The sequence below is a fragment of the Rhincodon typus genome, chromosome 45 (genome assembly GCF_021869965.1).
Source record: "Rhincodon typus isolate 14 chromosome 45, sRhiTyp1.1, whole genome shotgun sequence".
Classification (NCBI taxonomy): Eukaryota; Metazoa; Chordata; class Chondrichthyes; order Orectolobiformes; family Rhincodontidae; genus Rhincodon; species Rhincodon typus.
The window spans coordinates 5,653,296-5,673,864 of record NC_063376.1 but is presented as its reverse complement, the minus strand read 5'-3'; the positions used below and the strand labels follow the sequence as shown (position 1 = coordinate 5,673,864).

The following is a 20,569-nucleotide window of genomic DNA, read 5'->3' as shown; positions in this document are numbered from 1 at the left end:
TACTGTACCCCAGTGTTATACAGTGACAGACCTGTCCCCACCAGTACTGTACCCCAATGCTATGCTACCCCTTGGCACTCCTCATGTCCGTTGGTTCTCCAACTTTGATCTTTGCCCTTCTTCAGCAGCACCACCATCGGAGGTCTCGGCTTCTCTTACCTGTCATTCCCTGAAACCTTACAGCCCTAATCCCTGCTCTTTCAAGACTTCTCCAAATGCCTGAGCTCCCTCTCAATGCTTCCCATGTGTGTGTGTTTGCCAATTTTCTGCGAAATGCGTTTGAATACTTCACAATGAAAACAGGTTGGGAAGCTGTAAGAGTGGACAGGAATGCCCTGGCTTGATGTACCAGCTCACGCTGAATGGCCAGGATTCGATCCCGGGCGGCCTCACAATTCGCTTTCTTCCCTGTGATGAGGATCACTTCTGAGTTGCTGTTTTCTGTTGGGAGGTCGATCTTGGTGTTTGTTTCTTCACGGATCTGGCAAAGAATGGCAGAGTCAGAGGAAACCATAACAGCTTAAGAAACAGGAGCAGGAGGAGGACTTCGGCCCATCAAACCTGCTCCATCAATTCGATAAGATCACGACCAATCCACTTTTCCTGCCTGCCTCCCACACCCACACCCTCTGACTCCTTCATCCATCAATAATCACTCCAACTCAGCCTTGAATATAATCCATCACTCAGCCTCCTCAACTCTACGGGTTAGAGAATTCCAAATAGTAACAACCTCAGAGAAGAAACTGGTCCCCATCTCTGTCTTAAATGGGAGACCCTTTATTTTGAAGGGTTCTAGGCTACGCTACAAGGGGAAACATTTTCTCAGTATTTTACCCTGTCAAGCCCCCTCGGAACCTTCTCTGTTTCAATATGATCTACTCCCACTCTTCAAATGAGTACAGGTCAAATGTGCGCAGTCTTTCCTCTTAAGACAACTCCTTTCTCCTAAGAATCGGCCCAGGGATAAGGAACTCCTTATTCCTCCTTGAGGAAGGAGACCAAAACTGTACACAAAAGTCCGGTGTGGTCTCGCCAATACACTACACTGTACGGTCGTAGCAAGACATCAGCACTTTTATACTCCATCTCCCTTGTATTAAAGACCAAGTAACACTCACACCATTTCACACAGTCGCTGAGGTGTGAGAAATTCAATCACTGACAGGACACAACAAAGGGGAGCCACAGAGGAGACCAAGGGCGGGAGGGCGTGAAGCCCTTCAGACTCACTTGGAGGTGTGTTAAAGGAAAAAGGAGGCTATTTGGCCCATCAATTCTCTGCAGAGCAGTGTAGTCAGTCCCACTCCCTGTGCGCACACAACATGAGAAGTTGTAGCTGTTCAGGTTGAGGTTAAGCAAGCGCAGCAGCAGGAGAACTTCCTTTGTAGATTCCCTGGACCAGCAGTGGAGGAATTTTCCCCTTCAAATACATCCCACTTTGACCTTCTTGAACTCAGCGTCACCCCACCCCAGGGACTGCCCCAGCGATACCCCTCCAACTGGACCCACCTGGTTGGGGCTGACTATAGTTCCAGCAGTGGCCACCATTCCCACCTGGTGCTGCTGGGGCTACAAAGCTTTCTGCCATCTGACTGGTCCGCTCTCGCTATCTAATGAAGGGCTTCCTCCCGAGAAAGGAGTGAAGGTCTTGCAGGGTTAGGGTTAGGGTTCAGGACAAACTCCTCCCTGTATTTTGAGCAGGGTGTTGTGGTTAGGTGCAAGGATGGGACTGCAACCTCGTACAACATCCAGACCGTGAACTCCCAGACAGCACAAAGGCAAAAACCCTGCAAGTGCTCATAATACTGGGCAGGCTGTACGTTGCTGGGACAGAAAGCACTGTATTGCTTGATGTACGAAACCAAGGTGGATTAGGAATTAGGAGCAAGAACGGGCCATTTGGCTCCTCGATTGTTCTGTGATTCAATAAGATTATGGCTGGTCTGATTGTTGCCTCAACTATACATTCCCAGCTACCCCCTGATAATCTCTTACCATCCCACTATTGTTGATCAAGGATATTCAGAGAAAGCAGATGCTGGAGTCAGTGTGCAGCTGGAGGAACACAGCAGGTCAGGCAACATCAGAGGAACAGGAAAGTCAACGTTTCGGGTCGGGACCGGTTCTGATGAAGGGTTCTGACCCGAAACGTCGACTTTCCTGCTCCTCTGATGTTGCCTTCCCTGCTGTGATCGTCCAGGTCCACACTGATCAAGAATATTTCCAGCCTTGATTTAAAAATTTTCAAAGACTCTCTTCTATTGCCTTTTGAGGAAGAGTTACAAAAGACAAATGAACCTCTGAGGAAAAATCTCTCCGTATCTTAAATGGTCGAGCCCTTATTTTGAAACTGTGAGTAGGAATTAGGCCATTCATCCCATTGACTCTGCTCCACCATGCATCGGGTTTTGGGATGATGTTGGGAATCACTTGTTCATGCAGAGGGCAAGGGAAATCTGAAACACAAACTCTCTAAACCACGGGTGGCAGAGTGGCTCAGTGGTTAGCACTGCTGCCTCACAACACCAGAAACCTAAGTTCAATTCCAGCCTCGGGCAACTGTGTGGAGTTTGCATATTCTCCCCATGTCTGCATGGGTTTCCTCTGGGTGCTCTGGTTTCCTCCCACAATCCAAAGATGTGCAGGTTAGGATGGATTGGCTGTGATACAGTGACAAGGAATATGCAGGCTAGGTGGGTTAGCCATGGGAAATGCAGGGTCACAGGGATAGGGGTCTGGGTAGAATGCTCTTCACAGGGATGGTGTGGACTCAATGAGCCAAATGGCCTGCTTCCACACTGTAGGGATTCTACGAGGGAAAGATCATGGCTGATCTTCTACCTCAGTGCCCTCTGCCCACACTCTGATGCTTTCAACATTTAGAAATCTCTGTCTTGAAATAATAAGACCAGAACCATCCCAACCATTCACTGAATGGGGAGTGCCACAATGCCCACTACCTGTATCCACAGGCCAATCAAAGCCCCAGTTGAAATTGGTCAACTCTAGTCATTGGCACCACAATATCTCAAACAATCTAAATGGAAATAAAATGCTCTGTTCAATGTGTGAGCCCCTGTCCATCATTCCTTCATCTCACCCTGTCGTCACATTCTCAGCATAAGCTTACAGAGCTTCCCCTTAAATGCATCAAAACAACTCCTTTCAATCCTCAAAGGGCTGAATTTTTTTTTGTTTTACTCTTCTAGAGAGAAAACATTTTCCATCACAGCTTCTGTTTTTCTCTTCTGTTATCGGCAGATACAAGAATGAATCAAAGGGGTTGAGTAATTTGACTCCTGGCTGTGTAAATTCAGTTGAAAGGACCAGGTAGAGCATTTCAAAAGGCTTCACTGCCCCTCAGGTAGGGAAGGCAAGAAGCAAATAACTCATCCGATGTTATTTTCTTCTCTCCGAAGAAAAACATTAACAACAGTGTGCATTCTGTGAAAGTGCAACATTTACTCCCTAAACAAAAAACCCAAAGAACTGCGGATGCTGGAAATCAGAAACATAAACATAAATTGCTGAAAAAACTGAAGAAGGGTCACTGGACTCAAAACTTTAACTCTGCTTTCTCTCCACAGATGCTGCCAGACCGGCTGTGTTTCTCCAGCAATTTCTGTTTTTATTTCAACATGGGGTGGCACGGTGGCTCAGTGGTTAGCGCTGCTGCCTTACGGCGCTAGGGACCAGGATTCAATTCCACCCTCAGGTGCCTGTCTGTGTGGAGTTTGCACGTTCTCCCTGTGTCCGCGTGGGTTTCCTCCCACAGCCCAAAGATGTGCAGTTCAGGGTGGATTGGCCGTGCTAAATTACCCCGTAGTGTCCAGGGATGTTCAGGCTAGGTGGGTTAGCCATGGGAAATGCAGGGTTAGAGGGATAAGGTAGGGGGTGAGATGTTTTTTGGACAGGTGGTGTGGACTCAATGGACCAAATGACTTGCTTCCGCACTCTAAGGACTCTATGATTCTGTTTATTCCCCATCGTTAGTTGGTCATAATGGGGAAATCTTGGATCTTCCTCCTGAATACTGCAGCCCACGTGGGGAATGTGGTCTGTCAACGCGATTTGACATTAATTATATTCAGATGATGGGCAATAACCAGGGAATCATTGAGCTCCTATGCATGGGAACAGCCTGAAACTGTTTGTTGGGTTGGGAGTTGTACACATTTGCTATGTATATCTGTGAATAAAAGCCTACAGGTCATACAGTCATGGACAGTACAGAAAGAAACCATTTGGCCTATTGAGGCCATGCTGGCTCCCTGCACAGCAATCCAGTTAGCCCCAAGGAGAAACCTGGCGCCAGTCATATTCCTGTCAGATTTGTACCTTTTTGATGTTGGCTCCTCCTTTGCCGATTATGTTCTTGTGGAACTGCTTGAAGATGGGGATGGAGACTGAGTAGCTGTTCTCAATCTGGGATGGCAAAGATCAAGAGAAAAGAAAAATGGCTCAAAAGACAAACTTCTTTCCAAGGTGGGGAACGACACTGAGATACACTTTCAGAAGAGCTGGAGTGTTCACACTTACAAGAGTTATTTCATGGAGAGAGAGAAACAAAGTTGACCATTCAGGTTGGTGACTTCTCATCAAAACAGAAATATTTATTCTGTTTCTGTCTTCAGAAATAGTATGGCAACTGCTTTGCCCAGGACCGTAAGAAACTGGAGACAGTTGTGAACACAGCAGAGTCCATCATGCAAAGCCAGCTTCACATCCACTGAATCCACCAATACTTCTCGCTACCACAGGAAGGTAGCCAACATCATCAAAGACTCTTCCTACCCAATTATAATCTCTTCCAACCTCTTAGAGTCATAGAGATATACGGCACAGAAACAGATCCCTTTGGTCCAACCCGTCCATGCCGACCAGATATCCTAACTAAATCTAGTGCCATTTGCCAGCATTTGGCCCATATCCCTCTAAACCCTTCCTATTCATTACCCATCCAGATGCCTTTTAAATGCTGTAATTGTACCAGCTTCCACACACGCACCACCTTCTGCGTGAAAAAGTTGGCCCTCAGGTCCCTTTTAAATCTTTCCCCTCTCACCTTAAACCTATGCCCTCTAGTTTTGGACTCCCCTACCCTGGAGGAAAAGACCTTGTCTATTCACCCTATCCATGCCTCTCATGATTTTATAAACCTCTATAAGGTCACTCCTCAGACTCCGACGTTCCAGTGAAAACAGTCCCAGCCTATTCAGCTTCTCCCTATCGCTCAAAGCCTCCAACTTTGGCAACATCCTTGTAAATCTTTTCTGAATGCTTTCAAGTTTCACAACATCTTTCCTATAACAGGGAGACCAGAATTGAACACAGTATTCCAAAATTGGCCTGAACAATGTCCTGTACAGCTGCAATATGACCTCCCAACTCTTACAGTCAATGCACTGACCAATAAAGGCAAGCGTATCAAACACCTTCTTCATTATCATTTCTACCTGCCACCCCACTTTCCAGGAACTATGAACCTGCATTCCATGGTCTCTTTGTTCGTCAGCACTCCCCAGGACCTTAGCATTAAATGTATAAGTCCTGCCCTGATTTTCCCTACCAAAATGGAGCATCTCATATTTATCTAAATGAAACTCCATCTGCCACTCCTCGGCCCATCGGTCCATCTGGTCAAGGGCGCGTTGTAATCTGAGGTAACTTTCCTCGTTGTCCATTATACCTCCCATTTTGGTGTTATCTGCAAACTTACTAACCATACTTCTATGTTCACGTCCAAATCATTTCTATAAATGACAAAAAGCAGTGGACCCAGCACCGATTCTTGCAGCACACCACTGGTCACAGGCCTCCAGTCCAAAATGCAACCCTCCATCACCACCCTCTGTCTCCTACCTTCAAGCCAATTTTGCATCCAAATGGCTCTCTCTCCCTGTATTCCATGTGATCCTACTCATGCAGAACCTTGTTGAACTCCTCACTGATGTCCATATAGATCACGTCCACCACTCTGCCTTCATCAATTCTCTTAGTCACTTCTTCAAAAAACTCGTTAGTGAGACACGACTTCCCATGCACAAAGTCATACAGAGTATCCCTAAACAGTCCTTGTCTTTCCAAATACATGTAAATCCTGTCTCTCAGAATCCCCTCCAACAACATGCCCACCACTGATGTCAAGCTGATGTCTATGGTTCCCTGGCTTTTCCTTAACACGTTTCTTAAATAATGGCACTACATTAAGCCAACCTCCAGTCTTCTGGCATCTCACCCATGGCTACTAATGATACAAATCTCTCAGCAAGGGGCCCAGCAATCGCTTCTCTAGCTTCCCACAGAGTTCTGGCGTACACCTGATCAGGTCCTGGAAAATTTATCTACCTTTAAGTATTTTACAATGTCCAGCACTTCCTCCTCTGTAATGTGGACATTTTTCAAGATGTCGCTATTTAATTCTCCATGTTCTATATCTTCCATATCCTTTGCCACAGTAAACACTGATGCAAAATATTCGTTTAGCATCACCCCCATCTCCTGCAGTTCCACACATAGGTGGCCTTGCTGATCTTTATGGGGTCCTATTCTCTCCCTAGTTACTCTTTTATCCTTAACGTATTTGTAGAATCCCTTTGGATTCTCCTTAACCCTATTTGCAATAGGGCAGAAGATACAAAAGCTTAAACACACGCACAAACAGATTCAAGAAAAGCTTCTTCCTCGCTGTTATCAGAGTTCTGAACGGGCCTCTTAAATTTTAATTTCAATGTTGATCTCGCTCTTTGTGCACCTTCTCTGCGGCTGTAACATTGTATTCCTCACTCTGTCCTCTTACCCTATTGCACTTTGTATGGTATGATCTGTCTGTACTGCACGCAAAACAAAACTTTTCACTGTACCTAGGTGTGTGTGACAACAATAAATCAAGTAAAAAAAAAATCAGAGGTTCCCAATCTTCTACTTCCAGTCTTCTATAGAGTCATAGGATTGTACAGCGTGGAAACAGACCCTTCAGTCCAACTTGTTCATGCCAACCAGATATCCCAAATTAATCTAGTCCCATTTGCCAGCCTTTGGCCCATATCCCTCTAAACCCTTCTTATTCATGTATCCATCCAGTTGCCTTTTAAATGTTGTAACTGTACCTTTCACATCTGTAATATTTTGCTGTTAGCTATGTGATGCTGTGAAGCTTGATGGGAAAAGAGCCCCAACCCGTTCAGACTTTCCCGATAATGTACCTTCTGCCTTCTGCTAATCTCTATGTAAATCAGTGTTGCACCTCCCATTGCATTTTTTTGCAAATGAAAACCATTGCAGCGCACAGTACTCCCAGTGTGGGCCAACCCAAGGTTGTATACACATGTGATGTAACTTTCCTGCTTTTTCACTTCCACAATTCCCAGCGAGTTCCCAGGAATTACACAGGACAGGTTTTCACGCTTAGGGTCTGGCACAGTGCTTCCCAAACTGCGAGCCGAAGTGAGTCCCAAGAAAACAAGATTTAAAAGAGACCTAAGGGGCAACATTTTCACACAGAGGGTGGTTTGTATGTGGAATGAATTGTCAGAGGGAGTGGTAGATGCGGGTACAGTTACAACATTTAAAAGGCATTTGGACAGGTAGACGAATAGGAAAAAATTAGAGGGATATGGGCCAAAAGCAGCCAAGTGGGATTAGTTTCAGTTTGGGATTATGATCAGTGTGGACGAGTTGGACTGAAGGGTCTGTTTCCATGCTGTATGACTCCGTGCAAATGAGGTTGCAGAATCCTCCTCACTCCTCCCCCAAACTGCATTCCATACCAGGAACAAGGCTCAGGGGACGTCTGGCTGTACCCGTGCCCTGCTAATCTCTCCGTCTCTGTCATGAGTTCCTATTCATGTCTGTTTCACTGAGTCTCAAAGCTGAGCCCTGATTATGCTCCCAGTGGCGCTGCCTCTGGTGCTAAGCTCTGACCTTCTGAGCACAACACTGATTCTGTGTAATGACCTGAGCCCCAACCTGAGCAACCGTAACCCATGCTTCTGCTGTTTCCTGGTCGAGATCCATGAGCTGGGGTGGCTAAGACGGAGTAAAAGCTTGGTGAGCACATAAAATAATTTCTTTTTTACCAAGTAACTAAAAAAACATAAATTTTCATCTCGATATTATACAGTCATCTGTAATGCATGAATGTTAATAATTGCATACAAAATTTTATTCATTCCACTGTTTTGCTCTGGAAGGTGTCTATGAGCACATTAATTTTCAAGTATTAAAATGGGGTCATTTTGGAACCGCTGGATTCAATTGGGATGTTAGGGCCTTTCTCCACAACCAGCAAGCTAGGATGGGTGCTGCCTGAGAAGGGATAGGAGGGGAGAAGTGTAGTGTTTGTGGTTGAGGGCAAGAAAAAACAGCAGGGGTCTGTATAATAGACACCAGCTTAGGTCTGTCCAAAAGCGCCAATCAATTGTGGCAGGCACGACAGTAATACACAACAGGAAACTGTTTAGGCTGGAGCACCACCATCACTTACCAAGTCAGCAATGACTTTCTGCAGGAACTTTCCACACTTCTCCACCTCGTTCTTGGGGCCACGCAGCTGAACAATGTCACTTTTCTGCACAGGATCCGGGAAGTTGATGATCACCTAGATTGAGGAAAAACTACAATTTTCTTTGAAGGCTCAGGAAGCCAGAGTGGTTTGTTACTCTGGAAACAGTCAACATGGGAATATTGCTACATAGGAACAGGACCATTCAGTCCATCTAGCCTGTTCATTCAGAATTGAGGTAGCAATTCAACCTGTTACTCAAAAATAGGTCATTCAACCATTCCAGTCTGCTACACAGGAACAGGAGGATGCCTTTAATGTGTTACACAAGAACAGGGAGGTTATTCAGTATCTCAAACTTGTTACTTAAGATCAGAATGACACTATTCACCTCCTGAAGCCTGTTACATTAGGAACAGGAGAAATACATTCAGCCTCTTAAGCGAGTTCTGCAATTAAACAACATTGTGGTTGATGCGTATCTTAATACCAATTTGCTGTCTTGATTCCATATCCCGAACTATCCTTCCTTAACAACGTTCTAGTGCTCTCAGTTTTGAAACAGTCTATTGATCCTAGTCTCAAAAGTCTCTTCATAGAATCCCTACAGTGAAGAAGCAGGCCAGTCGGCCCATCGAGTCCACACTGACCCTCCAAAGACTGTCCCACTCAGACTCTCCACCACCACCACCACCACCACACCCCCACCACCGCCCCCCCCCCCCCCCCCCCCCCCCCCCCCCCCCCCCCACACCCCCCACCCTATCCCTGTAACCCTGCATGCACCATCCCCGGCCACTATAGAGCAATTTAGTATGGCCAATGCAACCCAACCTGCACCTAATCTTTGGACTCTGGGGGAAACCAGAGCACCCAGAGGAAACACACGCAGACACAGGGAAAACGTGCAAACTCCACACAGACAGCTGCCCAAGGCTGGAATCGAACCCGAATCCCTGGCGCTGTGAGGCAGCAGCGCTGACCGCTGAGCCGAGCTGTGGCCAGAAGAATTTGCGATACAGATTTCCCTTCCCCTCTGCATGGACAAGTGATTTCCAACATCACCCCTAAACTGCTAGGCTCCAACTCTAAGCTCCCACTCTGTTGTTCCTTGATTCCCTCTCTTTCTCTCGACTGACCATATTAAACTGTTTAACCATCTCTAACAACTCAGTTAGATTAGCCCTCAGCTAATTATACTCAAGCTATCTAACACAAGCCTAGTCTACATGGATTGTTTCACTCCATGTCAGAATTCCATGAAGATGTCCAATGGCAAGTAAATGCTACTCTAAACTACTCAGGAAAACTGGAGAAGCTGTGATTGCCGGCTTTAAAGTATAGAAGATCAAAGGAGATGTAATATATGTGTTCAAAATAGGAAAGGGCTTTGAAAGCACTGATAGACAGAAATGGTTTTCACTGACAGGAGGGCTGGTGATGACAGGGCATGACAAAATAATTGAAGGAACCAAGCAGAGTTATGGAAAGCATTCTCTAATACAATGAGTTGATGAGTTCTTGAACATGGGGTGCGGAAGCAGATTTAACAGCAACTTTCAAAAGGGCAAATGGGGTAAGTATTTGAAAAGGAAACATCTTCAAAGCTATGGGGAAAGATCAAGGGGTTTGGGATTAATTGGGGAGCTCATGCAAAGACCTAACGGGCCGAGTGGACTCTTTTTGTGCCATCTGTGTAAGCACAGGGAGAATGGTGGTGGTGGAGGAACGCTTTTACCTCAGGGAATTTGTCACGAACTTCTTTGATCTTCTCTCCCTTCTGGCCAATGATGGATCGGTGTAAACGTTGCTCAATGATCAAGTCCTTGGTCCGTTCATTCTCCTGACAGCAACAGAGAGAGGAAAACGTTCACTGGAAACGCACCACAACATAAACGCAACGAGAAGGTGGCAAACAGCCTTGACCTCTCTCAGATGGCTCAGGTGACCAGTTCTGATTCACTCTCGAGGATGAGGGCCAGCAGAGTGCTAATTTCTCTCTCTCTCTCTCTCTCGAGGAGGTGATAGTGAGCTGCTTTTTGAACACAATTGACTGGCCATTTCAGAAGTCTGGAGTCAGATGTAGGCCAGACCAAGTAAGGATAGCAGATAAAGGACTTAGGTAAGTACACAAATAGGAAGGTTTTGGAGGGTTATGGGCCAGGTGCAGGCAAGTGGGACTGGTTTAGTTTGGGATTATGTTCAGCATGGACTGGTTGGACCGAAGGGTCTGTTTCCGTGCTGTATGACTCTATAACTTCAGTGAACCAGATGGGTACCTCCAACAATCTGGTAGTTCCATTGCTCAGACCAGCTCTTAATTACCAATTTATTTAATTTTTAAAAAATTCTTAATTCTTTCATGAAATGTGAGCTTTGTTGGTAAAGCCAGTAATTGTTGCACATCCCTAATTACTCTTGAACTGAGTGGCTTGCTGGGTCACTGCACAAGGAAGTCACTTGTAGGGCTAGACCAGATAGGGATGGGAAGGTTTTCTTTCGTAAAGGATATTTACAACAATAGCTCCTTGATCACCAATTACTGCAAGCAGTTTTATATCCCAGACTTATGAACTGAATTGAAATTTTACCAGTTGTCACAATGGGATTTGAACCCATGACCCCAGAGAATGAACCTGGGTCTCTGGATTACCACCGTACCACCATCTCCTAACAAAGGAGAATATAAGTTATGAGATTTGAACTCATGCCTCCAAAGCCTTTGGATTACTAATCCAGAAAATCAGCACCAATATACCCTCCACTTTGAATAGCATTGCTAGATTCCTCCACACTTCACTTATAAAGGGTGTGGTTGGCCAAAGTATTCATCCCACAGATCACCCCTGGAGATTAATGAACAAGCAGCTGACTTATTGCCGTTTCTGATAGACTCACAGCTATCTAACCTATTTGTTGTGACCAGAGCCTCAGGGGCTGGAGAAAACTATTCAGGCCTACGATCCTTTATTGAGTCATACAGCTTGCAAACAGGTCTAAGCAGTCCATGCTGACCATGTTCCCAAACCAAAATAGTCTCACTTGCCAGCATTTGGCCCGTATCCCTCCAATCCTATCCTATCCTATCCAGACATTTCTTATTCATGTCCTTATCCAAGTGTCTTTTAAACATTGTAACTGTACCTGCATCCACCACTTCCTCTGGCAGTTCACTCCACATACAAACCACACTCTGTGTAAAAAAGGTTGCTCCTCATGTCGTTTTTAAATCTTTCTCTTCTTACTTTAAAAATATGCCCCTCAGTTTTGGACTCCTCCATCCTAGGGAAAAGACCCTTATCAATATCCCTCCTGATTTTATAAACCTCTGTGAGGTCACCTCTCAACCTCTTACACTCCAGTGAAAAAAGTCCCAGCCTATCTTGATAACTTAAATCTTTTATTCCCACCATTCAATTCAATCCAGGCTGACATGTAGCTCAACTTCAACTCACTGCCTTTATTTCCATACCTCCTTATGCCATCATCAAACCAAATGGGTGGTCCTCAGCTTTGTGGCCTCAAGACCTGCTCTAGATGCTTAGTCCCAATTCAGCATTTCATGGCCAAGGAAGATATGTTAATAAACCAACCAAGGAGGTTGGCCATCAAACTGCAAAACCCTTCCAATGACAAATGGCAAAAGCAGGAGTGATTCCGGATGGGTTGTGTGGCAGGAAGAATGCTGGTTCCCTACCATCACTATTCATCACTCTAGACTATGACATGCATGTAAAGTGTGTTTGCCACAGCAACTAGGACTCTTCAAGCGAATTTTAACTCACTGCCACCATACACAGTAACATAAAGTTAACATAGTCCCACCAGACTATTGGGATGTTCTCTAATTAGAGAGGCAGCTGGTGGTAGAAGGTCACCACGCCTCGGGTGAGGGAAGCCATTGAGAAGGAGGCTCCTTCATGGTAACCTCAACCAATGTGGGAATCAAACCTACATTGTTGGTGCTACTCTGCATCGCAAACCAGCCATCCAGCCAAATGTTGCTAACCAATCCCCCCCGCAGTAACAATGTGATAGCATCATGAAGATGGGGAGATAGACGTAGGGAGCTACAATTACCATCCTGATCGCCATCTCCAGTAGTTCCTTCTTGGCCAGTTGCACACCCTGTGGCTCTCCTTCGATCCGAATCAGATGGCTCTTCTCATTATCCGGCGGGATGCGCACTGACACTTTGTACTGTTCCTTGATCCGATTAACTAAAGGGTGAGGTGACAGAAAACAGTACAGCATTTTTCAGATTCAGAAGTAACAGCATTTTCTTTCATCAGGAGAGAACACTGGAAGTGGCCACAAAAAATACTTTGTCACTGGGTGGGTGGGGGAGTTGGTGGGGGTGGGGAGCGTGGTGGGGTGGGATTTTGATACATTGCGATAAGCAAGTTTAAAACAAAAAGAAGCAAAAAACAAGTTATGGTATAACTGTATACATGAGGGTTTCACATGCAGAATGTCATAGATCTATAAGACCTACCAATATCCTTAATTACACAAGTTCCCATTTGCAGTTGCATACAGCTTTAGAATATTGATTGAACGGCACTTGGTTAAGTGAACTGTAAGCGACTATCAGACAACTTAGAGGTTAACGGAGATAAGACTGGACAGGGCAGTAACAATGGGCAGAAGCTGGCGACATTGGGACTTAGAGGACCATTCAGGTCTGCACAGAGCCAATGGAAGATGCCTTACAGCAGATTCATATGGGATGCCTGTGGCAGCAATGATGTCAAGTGATGGTTGTGCACCAGACTTCACTCCCATGCTCAGTAAGTAACTGATGAGGAATTACTAAACTCAAAACCTTCACTCAGCTTTCTTTCGAAAGCTCACAGAATCGCTACAGTGTGGAAGCAGGCCATTCACCCATCCTCCAAAGAGCATCCCACTCTATCCCTGCATTTCCCAAGGCTAATCCACATAGCCTGCACATCCCTGGACTCTGTGGACAATTTAGCATGGCCAACCCAGCTAATGTGCACAACTTTGGACTGTGGGAGGAAACTGGAGCACCTGGAGGAAACCCACACAGACACGGAGAGAACATGCAAACTCCACACAGGCAGTTGCCCGAGGGTGGAATTGAACCCGGGTCCCTGATGCTATCAGGCAGCAGTACTAACCACTGAGCCATCGTGTTGTCTCAAATTACGTGATTACATAGTGGAAGTCCTTTGCTGTACAAAAAGGTCATAAGAGATCTGTTACAGCTGTTTATATTTAAGATGCTTTAATTAATGTTATTTATGTTAACATGAAACAATTTTCATGGGTAAATGAGTGGAAAATCAAGAAGACATTAACAAAGTGCCTCACAGTGCCAGGGATCCGGGTTCGATCCCATCCTCGGGCGACTGTCTGTGTGGAGTTTGCACGTTCTCCCTGTGCCTGTGTGGGTTTCCTCCGGGTGCTCTGGTTTCCTCCCACAGTCCAAAGATGTGCAGATTACGGTGGATTGGTCATGCTAAATTTCCCATAATGTCCGGGGATGTGCAAGCTAGATGGGTCAGCCATGGGATATGCAGGGTTACAGAGCCGGTGTGTTGTCTGGGTGAGATGCTCTTCGGAGAGGTCGATGTGGACTCGTTGGGCCGAATGGCCTGCTTCCACACTGTAGGGATTCTACGATAGTCACTGGCTAAGGGAAATGTCCTACCTGAGTGCAGAATGTTTTTAAAGGAAAGAGGATAAACATTTCAAAACGATGAATGCAAATGGGTAAAAGGAGACAAGGGTGAAGGGGAGTATCACTCTTTCAGTAGCACAATGAGCTGAGTGGTCTCTTTATGTGATGTTGGTTAGATTCTAGAGGAATACCAGGGTAAGCACCCTCAGCCTATACTGGGCACGCTCACACAAACTCACTATTCGCTCCATTTTTTCCTATTAGATGACGGTGGTATTTCTGCTCGACCGTGATCTCTGTGTAATCCATGCGTGTCAGCTGAAAGAGAGACAAAACACAAGCAAAAAGGTCACTCACCAGCCGCAAAGCTTCATTATCCAGTGACAGGTCCTTGATATACGTGGCTCAGCTTCAGGGAGGTGAAGAGAGATTGTGGTACAACAGCGTCAGGGTTGGCGAAGGGGGCAGGAGACGGACAGGTTTGTCACTGTGATAGGCCTGTATCTCAAACTTTGAGAGGAAATAGCTAGACAATGAAATGCTGAACGGTGGAGGGAAACGTCGGTGCATTTTACACAGGGGGGGTGTCAAAATGTGTAAAATGAAATTTAGAAGAGATTTACCAGGATGTTGCATCGGACTGGAGGGTTTGAGTTATAAGGAGAGACTGGACAGGCTGGGACTTTTTTCACTGGTGTGTAGGAGGTTGAGGGGTATAGATAAGGTGAATGGCAGGTATAATTTCCCTAAGGAGGAGGATTTCAAAACTAGGGGGCATATTTTTAAGGCGAGAGGAGAGAGATTTAAAAAAGACATGAGGGACAACTTTTTTTTTTACAGAGAGTGGCTCGTATGTAGAATAAACTTCCTGAGGAATGATGGATGCAGGTACATTTAACGTTTAAACAATATTTGGACAAGGACATGAATAGGAACGTTTTGGAGGGATATGGGCCGAGCGCAGGCAGGCAGGACTAGTTCAGATTGGGATTATGTTCGGCATTGACTGGTTGGACCAAAGGGTCTGTTTCCGTGCTGTATGACTCTATGACTATGAAATACTGACCAGATCATTGATGATGTCTTGGATCTGGGTTTGAGCAATCTCCACTTCCTCTGTTGGACCCTCCAATGTGATCTTGTCATCACCATCAGTGAACTCAATGTGAACCTACACCAGACGGGTCATATAACCCAGAGATGCACGTTACTTTTGCCAACTATGTCATAAGATGACAACATAGATTCTCATGTGCCTTGTTTCAATTCATGGACTTGTGTTTGTATTGGATAAGCTGATCGATGCAAAATTAGCTTCCTTTCAGGGACATTGTCCCGTCTGACATTCTTCCAAACCCATCTTCCAGGTCTGTCCTACCTCAGCTTAACCACTGCTAGGAACCTCATTCGTGGCCTTTGTTCTCAGGAGACTGTTTGCCTCCCAGTCTCTCAACTACCATCCTCTGGAAACTCAACCAAAACTTAGCTGCTCCCTGTTGGAGCTCTCAGAATTCCTCGCCCTGAGCAACACTGTCTCTTGGTTATGAGAACTCTGAAATTAAAGTTTCCATTCCCACAGGTGTCTCCCCATCCTCTACTTACTCCTACAAACCTCCCAGACTCGCCCTTTTCCAATTCTGGCCCCTTGAACAGCCCCCTAATATCCTTTGCCCCACATCTGACAGCCGTGCCATTAGCTGTAAATGGGCTCTAAACTCTGGGATTTCCTTCTTAACCTTCCCCATCTCTCTCTTTATGATGCTCCTTAAACTCTAGCCTCTTGGAAACCTGCCCGAATACGGTCCCATGAGGCTCCAGTCAAAATGTTGTTCCCTAAGAAGAGTCCAGGCACTATGTTAAAGACATGATATAAATCTTAATATCTTGAGGAGGCAAAGCCCTGTGATGATGACCCAGTGCTTACCTTGGGCAGTTGCTGGGTTATACGGCCAATGTTTTGTCCCTTCTTGCCAATGATAAAGCGATGTAACCAAGCCGGCGCGGTTACTTCAGCCACCATCACACTCTTGGCCTTAAAGCCCATGGGGAAAGAGAACACAAACAGGTCAATGAAAGGCTCTGGCTAATATGGAGAAAACAGCCAGATTGATTTGATTGATTATTGTCACATGTACCTAGGTACACTGAAAAGTTTTGTTTTGCATGCAGTGCAGGCAGTTCATACCATACAAAGTGCAATAGAGTAATAGAACAGAGCGAGGTATACAATGTTATGATTGCAGAGAAGGTTCACAAGGAGCAAGATCAACATTAAGTTTGAAATTTGAGAGGTCCACTCAGAAGTCTAACAACAGCGGGGAAGAAGCTGTTCTTGAATCTGTTGGAACAGGTGTTAGCCCTAGATGATAGCCTTACCACTGGAGGCCACTCATGAGGAACAGGACAGGAAGGATGGCAAGATAAATCAAGATTATGTCAAGTTGACATGAATTTTCATACACTGACAAGGCAATAGGAAGAAATGCAATAAGGACGGTTGCAAACAGTTTTGAGGAGTTCAAGATTGATATTATTACACGGTTGATTACATATGAACATATCACTACATGAAATGCTACTCCAATATTGGTGGTAACATGGCATCAATTACTGATACATAACTAAGAGAACATGCCAAGTGATCAAACATAGCGCCAAGGAGAACAGAACACCAAGGCACTGGAATGCCACTGACACGGAGTATCAAAGCTGTAGGTAAAATCAACAATTACATCAAAGTAAAGGAATGTGACCTGCACAATGGAAGTCAACCTGCAGCATCGAGCCACTGGGAAAGCATGGGCTCAGCATGGTTCTCCTCATTGTTGATACTTTGACCTCCGTTGCCCTGCTCCAGTTCTGGAAGGGGAAGCTGTTCCGCAATCACTTTCACTGCACCTGGGGAGGGAGTGACACTGGCAGAATCCTGAGAGCTGAACAGAAGAAACCGGAGCAGGAATAGGCCACTCGGCCCTCAAGCCTGCTCTGCCATTCAACATCACAGTGACCTTTGGCCCCAACTCTGCTTTCTTGCTCACTCTCTTGAATCTCTCAAATGTCTGTCGATCCCAGCCTTGAGTATACTCAAGGATAGAGCATCCACAACTCTCTCGGAGCAAGAACCCAAAAGAAGTTCACTCAGTCAACTCAATTCTAGATGATTGGTCCCTTGTCTTGAACTGTAGCCCTGTGGTCTGGATGCCCCAATCTGAGGAAACAATCTCTCAGTGTCTACTCGATCAAACTTCTCCAGAATCTTGCACGTTTCAATGAGATCACCGTTCACTCTTCAAAACTCCAGAGAATGCCAGCCCAATGGAGGCAGAACGGTGGTGATAGGTGGACACTGGTAAATGGTTGGTCAACGGGAGGATGAATCCGGTTGGTGGCTGGAAGGGAGGGTCAGAAGATGGAATGGAAGGGAGGAGGTGGGGTTGGAAAGGGAGCCAGGGGATGGTGGGAAGGTTACTTGAAATTGGAAAACTCAATGTTGAGTCCTTTGGGCTGCAGGCCACCCAGGCGGAAGATAAGGTGCTGTTCTTCAAATTTGCAATCCGAGTCGCTGCAACACAGGAGGAGGCCGAAGACGGACATATCAGTGGGGGAGTGGGACGGGGAGTTGAAATGGGCGATGACCTGTAGGTTAGGTTGGCCGTTATGGGCCAGGTGGAGATGCTTGGCAAAACGGTCACCTAGTCTACATTTGGTCTAACCAACACAGAGAAGACCACATTGGGAGCACGAGATGCATAGACTAAGTTGGAGGAGATGCAGGTTTAGGGCCCTGAATGGAGGTGAGGGAGGTGGTGTGTGGGCAGGTGTTGCATCTGTTACGGTTACAGGGGAAGGTACCGGGCGGGTTGGAGTGTTGGTGGGGAGTGTGGTGTAAACTAAGGAAGGCAGAGAGGGGTGGGGAGTAGAAGATGTTCCAGGTGGTGGAGTCTGAGTTGGCAGAAGTGTTTGAGAATGATACGTTGGATGCGGAGGCTGGTGGGGTAGAAAGTGAGGACAAGGGGGACCCTACTTTTATTACGTTTGGAGGGTGTGTTGGTGGTTAAGAGCTGTGGAGCGAGGAATGAAGTAGGCATGGTGGAGGGCTGTCTGGATGACGGGGGCGGGGGAAGCAGCGTCGTTTGAAAAAGCAATGCTTGGGAGTGGATCATCTCCTTGTCAGAGCAGATGTGACGGAGGCAGAGGAATGGGGAAAACGGGATGGAGTTTTTGCAGGATACACGGTGGGAGGAGGCGTAGTCTAGGTAGCTATGAGAGTCTGTGGGTTTATAGTAAATGTCGGTCCGTAAACTATCGCCAGAAATGGAAACGGAGGGGTCAAGAAAGGGGAGGGAGGTGTCTGAGATAGACGAAGTGAATTTGAGGGTGGGGTGGAAGCTGTTAGCGAAGTCAATGAACTGCTTCAGTTCAGCCTGGCTGCAGGATGCAGCACCAATGCAGTCATCAATGTAAAGGTGGAAGTGTTGGGGAACAGTACCGGTGTACGTACTGAAGAGGGACAATAAACTGACAAACAGGCAGATGTAGCTGGGGCCCTTGCGAGTGCCCATGGCAACCCCCTGGATTTGGAAAAAGTGGGAAGAATTGAAGGACTAGTTATTAGGGTGAGAACTATTCAGCGAGGTGGAGGAGGGTCTGGATAGGTCTGTTGGAGGGAAAAACCTGAGGGCCTGCAGTCCGTCCTTGGTGGCTACGGACGTGCACAGGGATTGAACGTCCACAGTAAAGATACAGCGCAGGAGGCCAGGGAACTTGAAGTTTCCAAAGAGGTGGAGGGCATGATTTGTGTCCTGGATGTAGGTGGGGAGAGAATGGAGTCAAAGTAGGAAGAGATGAGTTCGGTGGGACAGGAGCATGCAGGGACAATGGGTCGGCCAGGGTCGTTGTGGTTTTTTTTAATTCATTTGTGGGATGTGGGTGTCGCTGGCTGGCCAGCACTTTTTGCCCATCCCTAATGTGGATCCCTAATTGTGGATCTTGGGGAGCAGGTAGAACCGGGCATTGCGGGGCTGGGGGACTATAAGACTGGGGACAGTGGAGGAGAGGTCACCGGACAGTGTGGGAAACAGTGGCTTGATGGGCCATTGTGGGGTCGTGGTCAAGGGGCAGGTATGACATGGTGTTGGAGAGTTGGCGTTTGGCCTCTGCGATATAGAGGTTGTCCTCCAGACGACCACTGCCCCACCTTTGTCAGAGGGTCTGATAGTGAAACGGGAATTGGTGCAGAGAGAGTAGAGCGCTGCACGTTTGGAGGGGGAGAGGTTGGAGTGGGTGAGGGGGGGTGGAGAAATCGAGGCAGTCAAAGTCCGGTTGGCAGTTAACAATGAAGAGGTCCAGGGTGGTTAAGAGGTCAGCAGGGGGTGTCCAAGCGGAAGAGGGAGGTTGGAGGTGGGAAAAGGGGTTCCCGGAGGGTGGTTCAGAGACTTTATTGAAAAATGAAGCATTGTTGGTCTGTCCCGCTTGTTATTTACCTGATCTGGTCTGACGTGGTGGTTGGCCTCATTTCCGGTTCTGCTTTGTGGTGGTTGGTACAAGGAGTCTATTTCAGCATGTTTGTTGATGGAGTTCCGGGTTGAGTACCAGGCCTTTTAGGAATTCCCATGCGCGTCTTTGGTTGACCTGCCTCAGGATGGTTACGTTGTCCCAGTTGAATTGGTGGCGTCCTTTGTTCGAGTATATGGAAATGAGTGATAGTTGGTCGTGTCTCTTGGTAGCTAGTTTGTGCTGTGATTCTTTACAGAACAGCCCCCTCATCCCAAGGACCAATCTTTGTTCTAACACTTTCAAGCCAAGTATATCCTTCCTTAAGTATGGGAACCAAAGCTGTGCACAATACTCCAGGTGTGGTGTCACCAAAGCCCTGTAGCAATACTTTGTTCTTCAAACTGCACTTTAGGAGAGGGTTTGACCAAAATGATTGTCTAAGGAGTTGGTGGGAAAGGGACTTTTTACCACCTGATGTTAAAATGGTTTCTGCATTGTTATGGCCCAGACCAAACACCATGCAAAATATATTAAGAAGATGGCTCAGACCCTAACTTTTTCTTATTTTCAAAACAAGTGTTGCATTCCAGGTGCAATTTAATTGGTCAAACTATCTGGCTTGAAGTAAAACACATTTTATTCATACACTACAGTTAAAGTACCACAAAAGAAAGAAGAAATTGGAATAACTTAACTATATTGGAAAGCTTAACAGAATAATAGATTATTTCAGTGCTAAACAGTAACTGTTCCAATATAGTAACATCCCATAAACACACCCTGGGCAAAGGCAAATTCAGTAAAATAGATTGTTTCACATGCAATTCTCCAGTTCAAGAAGGGAAAAGCATCAACAGAGATCTCTGAGGGTCAACAGAGATCTCTGAGGGAGACAGAGATCTCTGAGGGAGACAGAGATC

At 46.2% G+C, this 20,569-nt stretch overlaps 1 protein-coding gene across 1 annotated transcript in view; it reads right to left on the bottom strand.

Moving 5' to 3' along the window:
• LOC109928748 (vigilin-like) overlaps positions 1–20,569 on the bottom strand; it is a 96,743-nt gene that overhangs the window by 25,997 nt on the left and 50,177 nt on the right. The window contains exons 9-16 of the mRNA XM_048620039.1: positions 16,078–16,185; positions 15,220–15,324; positions 14,393–14,471; positions 12,587–12,726; positions 10,245–10,349; positions 8,489–8,602; positions 4,342–4,428; positions 350–481 (exon numbers count right to left, since the gene is read on the bottom strand). Of these exons, the coding sequence (XP_048475996.1) occupies positions 350–481; positions 4,342–4,428; positions 8,489–8,602; positions 10,245–10,349; positions 12,587–12,726; positions 14,393–14,471; positions 15,220–15,324; positions 16,078–16,185 (870 nt within the window). The remainder of the gene's footprint in view (positions 1–349; positions 482–4,341; positions 4,429–8,488; positions 8,603–10,244; positions 10,350–12,586; positions 12,727–14,392; positions 14,472–15,219; positions 15,325–16,077; positions 16,186–20,569) is intronic.